This window comes from Alligator mississippiensis, chromosome 6, assembly GCF_030867095.1.
Source record: "Alligator mississippiensis isolate rAllMis1 chromosome 6, rAllMis1, whole genome shotgun sequence".
Lineage (NCBI taxonomy): Eukaryota > Metazoa > Chordata > Crocodylia > Alligatoridae > Alligator > Alligator mississippiensis.
Window position 1 is genome coordinate 56,392,357 of NC_081829.1, and position 14,304 is coordinate 56,406,660.

General features: G+C 42.0%; 1 protein-coding gene across 3 annotated transcripts in view; it reads left to right on the plus strand.

The window, feature by feature from the left end:
- Window positions 1–14,304, plus strand: part of LOC102571775 (core histone macro-H2A.2) — a 43,536-nt gene that overhangs the window by 18,783 nt on the left and 10,449 nt on the right. For 2 of the 3 annotated variants that reach the window (XM_019484375.2, XM_014609333.3), the window contains exons 3-6: window positions 844–950; window positions 6,716–6,913; window positions 8,908–9,018; window positions 11,872–11,971. In XM_019484375.2, coding sequence (XP_019339920.1) covers window positions 844–950; window positions 6,716–6,913; window positions 8,908–9,018; window positions 11,872–11,971 — 516 coding nt within the window. The remainder of the gene's footprint in view (window positions 1–843; window positions 951–6,715; window positions 6,914–8,907; window positions 9,019–11,871; window positions 11,972–14,304) is intronic. The other variant, XM_014609334.3, reaches the window with a different exon arrangement.

Here is a 14,304-nt window from a genome sequence, read left to right on the forward strand (position 1 = left end):
GCCCTGGCTGGCTGGGGTACAAGAGTGCTTTAGTGTGGGAGTTGCCTACCAGCTAGCCTGACACTGAAGCACCCTCATGCCCCAGTCAGCCATTCCACAGGATGCTGAGCTGCAGAGAGCACCCCCAGACTGGCAGGCTGACCCCTGGGATCCCCTTCCAACCAAGGCTGCTATGACCTGGCTCAATGTGCTGTGGTCCTGGGTGCACGTGCAAATGGCATGCTCGGAGCAATGAACTCCAGAGCAATAAGCTACATAGCTTATTGCTTTGCATTAATATTTGCACAAAGACCTACCCATTAATTGCACATGTAGATGAACCCAGTGTTTATCATCAATATTCTTATTTATTTAGTTCTGAGAATCCTTCCTGCTGTGTCTAAATGTTCTTTCCTAGATTCAAGGGATTTTTGTTACGTGCTCAACCTGCTTTAGTATTGTGGGTTTACATGGTCAGTTTTGGATTGCTAATGTTTATTTTGTATGCTTATTTTTGAAAGGGCATTTCAACTTGAGATTTGTAAAAACAATACAGAATTACATGAACAATTTTTTGGCATGCTATTTTGTACAGTGCTTATCCTTTGGAAGAAATAGGAAGGGTAAGGTATTTTGTAAAAATGTATAAAGCATTAATTTTGAGAAGATTTTGGAAGAGTGGAAGATTGTATATAAGTTTTAATAGAATCTTTTAATAAATGGTCATTTTAGCCTGATTTTCATTGGTACTAAGGTCACTTTATGCCACTCTGGAAATATAAATGGGCCTTCAAGTAGATTAAAAGTAGATCTAGATGTAGATTTGCTATTCTGTTTCTGATTTTTACTCTAATGCATTTGCAGCTGAAATACTAGAACTAGCGGGAAATGCAGCAAGAGACAACAAAAAGGGAAGAATTGCCCCCAGACACATCCTCCTGGCAGTTGCTAATGATGAGGAGTTGAACCAGGTATGCTTTCAATATTTTAGTGTATGGACTTCTCCACACAGTGTAGTTCAAACACTCCAGTCTGAATTTGGATGAGACCAGAATGGCTATCACAACAGAAAATGAAACAAAAATCCATCTACCAACATAAAGACAAAAGTGTCATTGTGTGTTGGGTTTTTATTCACATAGGGAGTGGAAAAGAGCACTAGGTACCCCTTTTCTTTATGTCTTAATGGCCAAGCTGCATGTTCTGTCAAGTGAGATATGGATGCTCAAGATCCCATTTTTTAAAAAGAGTTTTCAGATGCTATGTGAATTCATAGCTGACTTTGTGGGAAAGATTTTACTGGCTGTCCTTCAGGGACCACTCTTTCAGTAGCCCCATAGATAGGTATAGATATGCCACCATCCCACATAGTTGCTTATAACTTATAGGTTATCCCCAAGTGCTTGTGCATACGTGTATTCCACTCTTGGTGCAAATGCGCCCTATGTGCTAGAGATCAGTCTTTTGGCCAGCAATGTTTACTGGGACCATACATGCTTCCTGAATTACCATACCTAGAGCACAAAGGGCAAGGTGGGTCCAATGGACAATCAGTTCCTGCTCACTGAATTGCCTTTGGAATGGAGTTCATGGTGTCCATGTACTCAAACTGTCTCTTTTTGATTTAAACTTTAGATAGGCATATATTAGTATTAGCCTTATATTTATCTGGTGATTGCCCATTTGCATCATTTTGGTAAAACGTAGTTCTTTACTGCACAGTTTTAGAAGATTTTGTTCCATTTAAATTGTTCTTAGTGGGATCCTTCCTAGTACCAGGATTTTGGAAGATCACAACCTAAGCGTCTTGGATTTAAATATCTGCCACCTCATAATGGACAGTCACATTAAATGTGGGCGTACTTCATAGTGCTTTTGTTTAGGGACATCCCCATATTCCCAGTGTGACATGAGTAAATTCTTTTCAAAGAAACATTAAAAAGTAAAAAATAGTGACTTAATTTTTTTTTTATTAGCCTCCTTGGAGTTGGGTCTGACTGATTCCATTGGATGGAATGTTCCCCTCTACCTTAGGTTACATTAGCTCCAGGACTCCAATTCCCAAGGTTCAGGCTTCAAGGGACACTGGTAGGACCATTCCGGTTAAACCTGGTCTGAGATCAGAAGCAGATGTCTTCACAAAGGTTCTGCTAAGAAGTCTGAATTACTTATTCAGTCCTTCTGAAGAAAGACTCCACAGACTAAATCAGGAAACCAGGAAGTTCAAAGGTAGCACAGTTGCTTGCTGTTTTCTAGATAAGAGTGATTGCCAGGCTGATACTAAGGCTATAGCCTCTGAGGTCAGTGGTGCACCAAGTATTTTGACACCAGTTGCAGTCCTTTCCTCAGTATTGATTGTTTCAGTACTGTGTCAGTACTAAGCACAATTACTCTGGCAGCCCTGGTATGCGGTACCCTAGGTACACATCACTATACTGGTGTCCATGAATCATAAAGTTCTGCCTTCCAACTTTTAGAAGAGCTAGTGTCTCCCTTACTTATACCTGAGCTAAACATGACATTACTGTAGTTTGCCCATCTGCCATTTCCTTGCTTCTGGCCTCCTCCTAGCACGGACTGCTTATTAGGGCTGTACAAAATTTCGCTAGCTGTTTCGTTTCAACACTGTTTCGACTTGTTCCAAGCACAAAACAGTGAAATCAAAATGAAACAAAGGGCTTCGAAACAGCCTCAAACCATTTCAAGTTTCAAAGCACCAGCCAGGTGGTGGGAGGCAGGGGAAAGCCAGGGCTGTGCTCCGAGTGGCTTCACAGCCCCATGTGGCTCAGCCCGGCAGGGAGCACACCCCTGGTGCTCCCCGTCTCCTGCCACTGGGCTGCGCTCTGTGGGGCTGGCGGAGCCAATGGGAGCACAGCGCCAGCTCTGCCCACCTCCCAACACGGGGCTACACTCTGATTGGCTCGACCAGCCCCATGGAGCCCAGCCCAGTGGCGGGAGGCAGGCAGAGCCGGCGCTGCATGCCACCTCCCCCACCACTGGGCTGAGTTCCACAGGGTTGTGAGCCACTGGGAACTCCGCCTGGTGGAGGGAGGCAGCCCTGGTGCTGTGCACCACTTCCCTCCCCTGGGCAGCAAGCCGCTTGGTGCTGAGCCTGGTGGAGGGAGATGGAGTGCAGCACCGGGGCTGCGCTCCACCTCCTTTCACCGGGCTCAGTGCCCAGCGGCTTGCAGCCCCATGGAACTGAGCCCAGTGTGGGGGGAGGTGGAGCGCAGTGCCGGGGCTGCACTCCACCTCCCTCCACTGGGCTCAGCTCCCAGTGCCAGTCCCAGGTGGCAGCAGCAGCCTCCCACCCGCACTCCCGGGAGGGCTCTATCAGACTCCTTGGGGGCCTCAAAGACACCTTATAGGATATGAGGTTAAATATATGCCTTTATCCAAAAAAAAGGGGGACCAACTTCCTATCCATATACTCTACCTGCATGATTGTACTAGAATTCTTGGGCTTTTTATGGTCACTCCCCAACCCTCTTACAGCTAAAGTTCTTCTTTAGTAAGAAGAGACTGATGCCACCTCAGATGCCCCTGGACAATCCTCAGTTTTCAAAGTATGTTTCTGAGGAGGAACAGCTCCAGAATAGGCTATTAGGCATCACTGCCTATGAGGCAGTAGTCCCATCAACACCATTTTATCCAGAAGAATATAGAAGGTTACATGGCTTAATTAAAAAACATAGCTGAATAGCTCCAGATTTCACTTGCAGAGGTGTAGGAGACTTGTCAAAATCTGTATGCCAGAAAGAGTGGCTCTTATAAATGAAGCTTTAATGGATTTTGCAAAAAATATTTGGTGGACACTATCATTAGTCATACCAATTTAAAATGCTGTCTGTGGAAACAAAATATCTATCTTTGTACTCAGTACAAGGCTGTTTACTGGTTGCAGCACTGAATAACAACAGTAGATGCTGTCAATCTAAGAAAAGTCCAGCTGAAAAAGCTAAAACAAATACATGCATTCAGTCTTGCATGTTATTCCTCTGCATGATTTACAGTACATAATTTCAAATTACCAGACTTGATTTGAATGTTATAATTGCCTATATTGCAGTAAAGTTTTACATTTTGATGATAAATTGCCACAGAAACATAGGGAAGACTTGAGACCCCTAATGTCTGAAGGGCAGTTAGTGGGAAGAACCTATTTACAAGCGAGTCTAGAAACTACAGATACTGCTGTGCACATTTAAGATCTAGGGTCATAAGACTGACTTTCTGATCTCCACTTTTTGGAAACCTTAAGTGAAGTTCAATCACCAATGGATGATCCTGTATTTTGAGAGCTTCATTTTATTCAAAGTGAAAATGGATGATGCTCATTATACCCTAAAGAATTTGTGCATCACATTTCACTCCTGGAATTTAAATTCTTGGAATAAAAGAAAACAGAATAGATACTATTCCTACTCTAGATAGAAGACAGAACAAAGCATTTGTTACCATAGAACAGTGAAACCATCTAGAAAAGAAGACATCAATTCTTTGTTCGGTGTACCTTTGCATTAGTGCAGTTATCTACTGATTCCACTACTCGCCAAGGTTTTCAGAAAGAACAAACAGGATATAGCAATTGGCTGAGGTAGTTTTGGCACTTGGAACGGATTCAGTGAGCTGTCCTCTAAAATGTTTAACTCATAATTTCAGGCTTGATATCCTAGAATGACAGAACCATTCTCTACCCAAACCCATCTTCCTTATATCTCATGGCATGACTCCTGAATGGATAGTAGAATCTTTTTTTTTTCCTGTTCAGATACATAAAATATAAAAGATTCAACCACACAAGCCTGTCTAAGCAAAAGAGATATCCAGTTTGATGTGTACAACATAAATTGACATAAATGCCTACTAATTGGGATTACATACTCTTTCTGGAGACATCTTGACTTTCAATTTTTTCTCTGAAGGTGAAGCTAATGCCTATTAATGTCTACTATCCTCCAATAAGGAGGTATACATCATGTTTTCTCACATAAAACATGCACCTTTTCCCCCCAAAACAAGCCGCTGGAAATTAGAGTGTGCATTGTATGTGAGAAAGACAATAAGAGCAGGTTCTGCTACTTACTGGGTAAAGCCAAAAGTAAAATCTGCAGTGATCTACTGGGAGTAGAACAGTGAGTAGGCTCGGGTCTCTAACTGCTGCTACTCAGTTACCTACTACAAGGAAAAATCTTTTTTCCTTTGTTCTGCCTTTCAAAAACAAGGTGTGTTTTATATTCTAGGGCAGGGTATGTTGTATGCAAGAAAATATGGTAATGTTTTCCCCTCACTCCACCATGTTTAGCCATTTGGAGGGCTTTACAAAAATATTTCCATTCACACAAGAACTATTCCAAGCCAGGGCCTTAATGTAGTACTTCTGAGTATTGTGGATCTCCTACTCAAACCTTTATTTTATTTGTTACACTTACCTGGAAAAACCTCTCTTGAAGCAGTTACTTCAGATATTAGGACAGGGAGCTATGAACATCCATTATAAAATCTTTTACACATTTTTCCATTCTGATAAGACCACAACATAAATTCTTGCCATAAGTATCATCAGATTTCCTCTTAAACTGTTTATTTACCAGTCAACTTTTGCAAATCACATTCTAATCGGTGAGAATCTAAGCTGGTTTCTCTCAGTACCTGTAGGGCTTTTGCCGATTGTCTGAACTAGGCCCTTCAGAACTCCCGCCCCCCCACCTAGTTTTGTTTTATTCTGATACAATAGAAGGCTAACTTATTTCTGCTCAAAGATTATCTAAAGGGTTTAGGGAAATAGCAAAGTATGTTATGAATTACCTGCATTAGTTCCTCCAGGTAATATTACAGCCCATTCCACCAGGGTGCAAACAGCCTCTGCTGTTTTTTGAGAAGCACTGTTTTTATCTGCAAACCAGCCAGGTGGTGTTCTATACACACCTTCACTAAACCCTTTAAATTACTGGAAGCTTCCATAAAGGACACTTCTTTTAGCAGATCTATGTATACAACACATGTTTAGGTAAACTCATACCTGCATCACTGCTTATATGGGTCACCAGGAGCGTAATATACACACTAACAAGTTAATTAACTGTACAGTATCTGGAGTTTTTTTGAGATGTGTTGTCCCTATATATACCCTACACAAATAGCCCTGCTTCAGAGTTCTGCCACTGATTAGAGTCTGGGGTGGCAATGAACTGAAGTGGAGTTGAACCCAGGCTGCCCTTGATGCACAAGTACAAGACACTTGGGATCCATGCTTGGCCCCAGTGGCACCACTGGCCAGAAACTCCTATTTTGAGTGCACAGGATATGCCAAGAGTGTAAGATACATGGAGACAACTCATTTAAACAAAAAAACAACTCCAGTTACAATGTAAATATCCTTTTTAGCCTTCCTCTGTTACTGGATTGCTAACTAGAAGTATAGCTCAGTATTTTTCATATAAGGCCTACATGATGGAGACCTCCTTAAATGCTCTTCTTATGTCTGTAGTTCTCTATGACCTAGCCAGCATACTTTAATTTAAACCCATTCATTTAACTATGCTTTTAAATAATTATTGTGAAGTATTCTGTTGGTGTGAGAGTTACTGTACAAAACAAGCATTTAAAATATGCCACTTAATGGTTGCATTTCACTATATACAATTAACAGCAGCTTGAGGCAAGAGTGCTAGAATATTGGGTAAAGGATGCTGATTAGAATAAATAAGTCATACTTTTTTATACTGCCCTGCAGTTGCTAAAGGGAGTGACCATTGCAAGTGGAGGTGTCCTACCCAGAATTCAACCAGAGCTCCTTGCCAAAAAACGTGGTGCTAAAAGCAAATCTGAGACGATTCTTTCCCCATCTCCTGAGAAGAGAGGAAGGAAACCTTTGGCAAGCAAGAAGGGTGGGAAGAAAGCAAAGGCCACCAAAGCCTGGACCCCCAAAAAGGTAAGCAGGAGCCCAGAGTGGTGTTTTAGGAGGTAAGGGAGACTGATAGAATGGCAAAGGGAAAAAGAAAAAAAACAGGTGTCTTCATTTCTTTTGTCTTTTTTTGACTGGTATTTGCTTATGACCACCAAAAGTGGCAGGGAGAGGATATAATCAGTGAGAATTACATAGTCCAGGAGTTTCTCCCTAAATGTTAAAAATCAAATGAGAAATGAGTCATTAAATAATTTCTATAAGGAACTTCCAAAGTGGTGACAGACAACCTTTAGAGCTTCAAAGGACAATTCGTAAGTTCATTCACATTTCCCCACATAGTGCTTTCATGAAAACCCATAAAATCAGTAGGCCTTTACAACGGCTACATGGAAAAGCTGCTCTAATATTTAAAACACACCCTGTCATTCACCGCCCTTGACTTTTTTTTTTATCCTAGTCTCAAAAGCCCCACAATGAATCAGCAAAGTATACCATTATCCACTTGACAACCAAAACATGTTGTCATTCTACCATCCCAAGATTTTCCTATACCTTCACCCTAAATTTTCCTTTTTGTTAGAAGGAACTGAGAATGTGTCTCATTTTTTTCATTCCAGAATTGTGTGAGGATGCAAACCCTCAGTGTTAAAACATCTGCACAATTTTGTTTGGATATAAACTGTTCGTCACTTAGAATTTTAAAGTGTTTGGTGACAGTGTAAAGAAAACACCTTTTCCTGAATGTTTTAGAGCTCCTTCTATAATAGATAATATGCAATCAAGCGGGGTGTCCATCTTAGGCAGGGAAACTAATTTTCTACCTAGAGTTCCATTCATACCTGCAGCAGTATTTTCTTGACTTGGCACTTAGCTCCAATACTTATTTTAGGAGAACAGTTGCACAATCTTTACTATAGTACAATAGTTTAACCCATTTTACTAGGGGCTTACATTACATTTTTAAACAACCACAAATATGGAAATATATAGAGACCACTTTTAAGAAGGAAGTAAAACTACTTAATAAGAATTACCATGTTTTCTTGCATACACACATCCCCAAATAAGAAATGTGCTTTATTTTGGGGAAAACAGAATGAAGAAAAAGAGATTTTTTTTCAGTTATGGCTGCATAGAGTAGGGACATTGCCTACTGCTCAGCTCACTCACCCTCCCATTCCTACTCGGGCAAAAGCTAGTTTTATCCCTTTCACAGCTGAATTGTTAGCAGATCTTGGTTGCTCAGCCACAAATTGAAACTGTAGCTGCTGCTGAAGATTGGACTCCATGGGTATACACCCATGGATTTTGAAAAGAGCTAAACATGGTCTTCAGGGCTGTGAAATAGGAGAAGAGAGACCAGGAGTAGCTAACAGACAGCAACATTTCCAAAGAATAGATTAGTGGAACATCAACCCATTAAAAAAGAGTGGGTTGACAGGCACCCCAATTTTGAAAGGCTAATTTTGGGGTATGAGTGAGATAATCTGATAAAATATGGTATTCACATTAACCCACCTCTTATCCCTCTTACACTTCTTTATCCCTCTTTCCACCAAGACTAATTGCTGCCACTGTGTAGCATTTGTTTAAATATGGAACGCTTCACAAATTTGCTAATCGGCATTCTGTTGATTTGCTTTATTAGGAAGTTCCTATGAGATTTCTTTAAATTAGTACATTTAGTTATATCTTTTAGTTTGAGTACTCATAGTACAGCATCTGCTTTCGTAGTGGCCAAAGTAAGCAAACACTACAAAAACGCTCAATGAACTACATAGGCATGTATGCATACTGCTGAGTCGCAAAAGTATTACAAACCTCTGTAATGTTTCACCTTAACCAGTAATCCTTTTGTATTAGGTAAACAATGAAACACTGTAGGACTACAGAGCTACCAAAAAGCTATGCTATTGTGTTATCCTGTAAAGGTCAGATTTGTTGCTTTCACCTTCTGAAATATGACACTTACCAACTTTTTCCTGATTTGTTCTGATGGTTGCTTCCCCCCCCACCAGAACAAACATAAGGAGAATGAAAAAGAAGGGGCATCAAATTCAACATCCGAGGATGGACCTGGGGATGGATTCACCATTCTGTCGTCCAAGAGCCTCATGCCAGGACAAAAGGTAATAAAATAATCAGAATATGTAATATAATAAAGTGTGATCACATTAGTGGAGTCTAGCATCAACAGAAAGATACTTCGCATCCACCACTAACACAGAACATTCGTAATGTTCCATCTCAGTTGTTCTAGACTTCTGACTCAGTTTACTCCAGTAGCTTTTGGATCACGCCTCATAAACTCTGTCTGGAGACTAAAGATTTTTAAAATTAAGAATGGACATTGTTTCTTCCTGTTGAGAATAAAATAATGATTTAGGTCTTGAGGTGTAGCTGTCTTTGGGTTTTTTTGTGTTTAGCTAAGGCATGTTGCTTTTATTCTAGGTAGAACAATTTCTAGAACAGTTTGAATACCTAGGTTTATAAAATCATTCTAACAAGATTTCAGTTTCTCCATGCCCTCTGACAACATTCTCTAATTCGTCTTTTTATTTCTTGTTTCAAACTGATTTTTCCCCTTCTTTACCCTCTGACAGTAATTTCATTTGAAAAATAGCATATAATGTTTTACAGATATAATTATGGAGACAGTTCTGTGTTTTTTTCATTTTAAAGGTAGACTCTTCTGGAATAATGTACTTTATATGAAACTACTTCTTCAAATTTCTTGTGTAGTAATTGTCTGATCTAGATAAATTTCAGAATCATTTACAAGATGTAGAGTCTTGTTGCACGTTACACTTATGATGTGTTTTATTTAGATTGTATTAAGCATTACTATGAGTTAGAAAGTTTTCTGAGCAGTTGCATGGTAATACTGTGGTCTAAATAAAGTACATCCTAAGCACCAGAGCTCTTGAAGGCTGTGCTGTGCTGTGCTGTGCTGTGCTGTGCTGTGCTGTGCTGTGCTGTGCTGTGCTGTGCCGTGCTGTGCAGGCTGGGAGTGACAAACAGCTGTTTTTCAGGCTCTGGTGCAGTGCGAGAGGCTGAGAGCAACAAACGGCTGTTGCTCCCAGCCCCCAAACCACACTGCAGCCTCCTGATCATATTACCTCCATGGAAGAGACAACACATTAGCTAATACGATCTGGAGATGCCCCTTGCCAGAAAAGTCCTGACTTCTATGCTATGATGCCACTCAGCACATGTTTTACTGCTTGAAGTGCTATGTGTAACAAGGTCTTTAGTCGCTAGCGCTATACTATGCTTTGTCAACCCTCTTTGACACTAACACCATTTGAGATCAGCACCATTAGTGTACCGGAACATCGCATCTCAGGTGATTGACCCGAGTCTACATAGAGTATGAAAGATTATTGCATATGCACCAAACCTCTAGCTTCCCTGCTCACCTCCCCTTTAGTACTCCAGTGCCCTTTTGGTTTGATGTGCCAGCAACTGGGCCTTATTGGTCCCAGTCCTTTTGGTTCCCCAGAACCTGCTAAGCTCCTACTTTAGCACATCCAGGAGGATCCCCATTTTACAGACCACATACCAAAATTAATCTATATAGCAGGTAGCATCAGAACAGTTACATGACTAAAGGGATGAGTCTTGAGTCTGTTTGGTGAGGCTGCTGGTACTTGTTCCCAGTTCTGTTAGAAATTACTTCCTGCAGCCTCTCAGTTACTCTGTAAGTAGGGAAGGACTGCTGTACACCTTCCTCCCAGGTTAAGTAATACACCTAGTTCAGAATAATAATTGTGAGGTGCACAGAGTTATTAACACAAAGTCAAGTGAAATAGATGGGCTGGTACCCAAATGCCAAAAACCAATTATTACATGCTCCATAAATGTCCCTATCCTACAATCTCTCTCTTTCATAAATGTATCAAGCTAAGCACATGAAGCTCTTTTTATCTCCTCTCATGAAACAGAATCTGTATTCCTCTACATCCTAGTGCATCCAATCCTCTGCACCTGTTCTACACAGAGGATGCATACACACGTTCAATTAATGTGAGGAAATACTCCAGCACAAATTGGGTAATTCACTTTTGCTAGATTAATTCCTGTTGGTCATACTATTTTGATATGCACCATCAGCATTATTAAAGCTATGAATCTTTCTGCAAAGGGCCTTTTTGCAGCAGTAGCAGGAGACTCCATTGTGCTTTATCCAGAAGTTAAGAGCAAGCTTGCAGCAAGCTCCACTGAATATATACAAATGATGATTTCCTGGGGTTTACAAACTTGTATTATTTTTTGTAATGTTCTTAATATTTTTCTCCTCTGTCTCTTGTTGGTAAGAGTGAAAAAAAGAGAGGTTAAAGGGTACAAAGCTTGGAGAACAGCCTTTTAGAGCTTATTAAGTCTTCAGATTTTTTGGCTGTTTACAGTCCCCTTATTGGTGGCTGGATGAGGAAGTATTCTCTCTCATTTCTACATTTCTAGGCTCCGAGATGAAAGAGAAAAGAAATTCCTTGAGTAGAAACAGACCTGCTTACATCAGGATAGCCTATCTTCATACTTTGCTTCTACAGTTTCTGATTGGGGCATAAATTGAAAAGGAAAGGAAAACATCTTTTGTCCATTTTGTTTTTCTCTTGAACCAAAAGCCACCATTGTTTCTAAAAAAAAAATCAGCATTTTCTCATTCTAGAGCAGAAGGATGTTTTTCTTAACAGTAACAGTAGCCAAGCTCTGATGCTAGAATAGACTTTTTGCAACAGTAGTTTTCTCTGTGGTGTCCATTCAGGTTACAGGAATTTCATAATATAATCCAACTGGTATAAGAGGAAGCATGCATAAAACTGAAATTTAAACGCTGAAAGCAGGCAACTTCATTACAATGCAATGAATGATTCTTGAAAGTTAGGTCTGTCAGTGGTCTGTTTTAATAATTTGGCTTGAAAATGATCTTACAATACAGATTTTAATTTTTACTTCTTTCTTCATTCATCAATATCTTACAGCTTTCTCTGACACAGAGTGACATCAGCGATATTGGTTCTATGAAAGTAGAAGGCATTGTTCACCCAACAACTGCTGAAATAGATCTCAAAGAAGAAATAGGTAAGGCTGCTTTGGAAGCATGAAAGAACTGAAGTTGGAATCACTTTGGGCAAGGGTTGGCAAACGTTTAAAAACAGCAGGTCAAAGTAATGCAGCTTGGCCCAAAAACAGGCCACCTCTTGCAACTCTGCCACTCCCTTTGCTCACTTACCACATGCCCCTAAAGTTCCCAGGTGCCCCCAACTCCCCTACCACCCAGATCAAGCCATAGACTGCCAACTTCTAGCTTAAAGCACTCCTTCAAAGTCCTGAAAAGCAGGCTGAAATTGAGCAATAGCCTCTAGGCCTGTGCAAAGCAGCTAGTATTCGCTTTGAATTCAGCTGATTTGTGGGACAGCGATTCAATTAGGCGATTCGAATCACTGTTCCAATTTGATTCGGCTGAATCTGATTCAGCTGCGGCTGAATTGGCTGAATCTCCGAATCACACAGGCCCCATCCCCTGCCCGTCCCAGCTCTTTGGGGGGAAAAAAGCCTCCATTCACCAGCTGCTGCCAGGCAGGGGGGGCGATCTCCACTGCCCCGCACTGCATGGGGGGCTGTCACAAGCCCCCAGAAGCCCTGAGGCTGCTGCAGCAGCCGGTAAGTGGGGGCTTTTTTGTTTGTTTGTTTTTTAAAGGGCTGGGAGCTGAGGCGGGCAAGGCAGCCATGGGTGGAGGTTGGGAGAGCAGATCGGGGTCAGGGGGCTCATGGCAGAGCCCCCCACATGGCATGGGGCAGTGGGGGAGCGGGGATCACCCCCCACCAGGTAGCACCTGGTGAGTGGGGGCTCGTTTTTTAAAACAATCGGGAGCTGGGGCAGGCGGGGCAGCCATGGGGGGGGCTGGGAGAGCAGGCAGGGGTTGGGGGGCGCTCAGGCCGGCTGGAGGAGCAGGCAGGGTATGGGGCCTGGCAGGGGTCCCCCCACGGTCCTCCCTCCCCCCTCCTCCAGCTCCTCCTCCCCTACCCCGTACTTACCAGGACAGAGTCCAGGTCTGGCTCCCTGCTGCAGCAGGCGGGGACTGCACAAATTGCCGAAGCTCTCCAAATTTTTTCCAAGTCAATTCGGAAAGCTTCAAATCAATTTGGACCTTTTAATTGGTCCCCTGATTCGATTCAGATGTGGAGATTCAGCCACAGAATCGGGCCAAATCTCCTCCGAATCAAATCAGCACCCAAAGCTTTGCACAGCCCTAATAGCGTCCAAATATTTGCTACTAATCAGTGACTTCCTAATGATAGTCAGATTGCAGATGAGGTGACAAATGCCATATGACCATGACTAAAATGGCATAAAGGTTGATATCAACCATTTACCCTTTTATCTTAGGACTGACTAAATTCTCTGTAACCTGTAATAAACATTAATCGTAGACCTAATTAATAGCTCCAGCTTTTTCATTTATTTTCACTTTTTAAGAGTCTTCAGCTTTGTAAAGCACATGGAAACTAATTATCTGAAATGACCACTTTTTATATCTATTTCTGAACTGTAATTGGTTTGAAAAATCCTGGAAGAAAATTAAACGTATTGTAATATTTCTAATCATGCTTTTCATTGTAAGATCTCACTTATTATACAAAGTTCATAGATTCATAGATGTTAGGGTCGGAAGGGACCTCAATAGATCATCGAGTCTGACCCCTTGCATAGGCAGGAAAGAGTGCTGGGTTTAGATGACCCCAGCTAGATGCTTATCTAACCTCCTCTTGAAGACCCCCAGGGTAGGGGAGAGCACCACCTCCCTTGGGAGCCCATTCCAGACCTTGGCCACTCTAACTGTGAAGAAGTTCTTCCTAATGTCTAGTCTAAATCTGCTCTCTGCTAGCTTACGGCCATTATTTCTTGTAACCCCCAGGGGCGCCTTGGTGAGTAAAGCCTCACCAATTCCCTTCTGTGCCCCCATGATGAATTTATAGGCAGCCACAAGGTCACCTCTCAACCTTTTCTTGCAGAGGCTGAAGAGGTCCCGGTGTCCTAGTCTCTCCTCATAGGGCTTGGCCTGCAAGCCCTTAACCATACGTGTGGCCCTTCTCTGGACCCTCTCCAGGTTATCCACATCCTTCTTGAAGCGCGGTGCCCAAAATTACATGCAGTACTCCAACTGCGGTCTGACCAGCACCCGATAGAGGGGGAGTATCACCTCCTTGGTTCTGTTCATCATGCATCTGTTGATGCACGATAAAGTGCCATTAGCTTTTCTGATGACTTTGTCACACTGACGACTCATGTTCATCTTGGAGTCCACTAGGACTCCAAGATCCCTTTCCGCTTCCATGCCTCCAAGCGGGTCATCTCCTAGGCAGTAGGTATGCTGGACATATTTCCTCTGTAGGTGCAGCACTTTGCATTT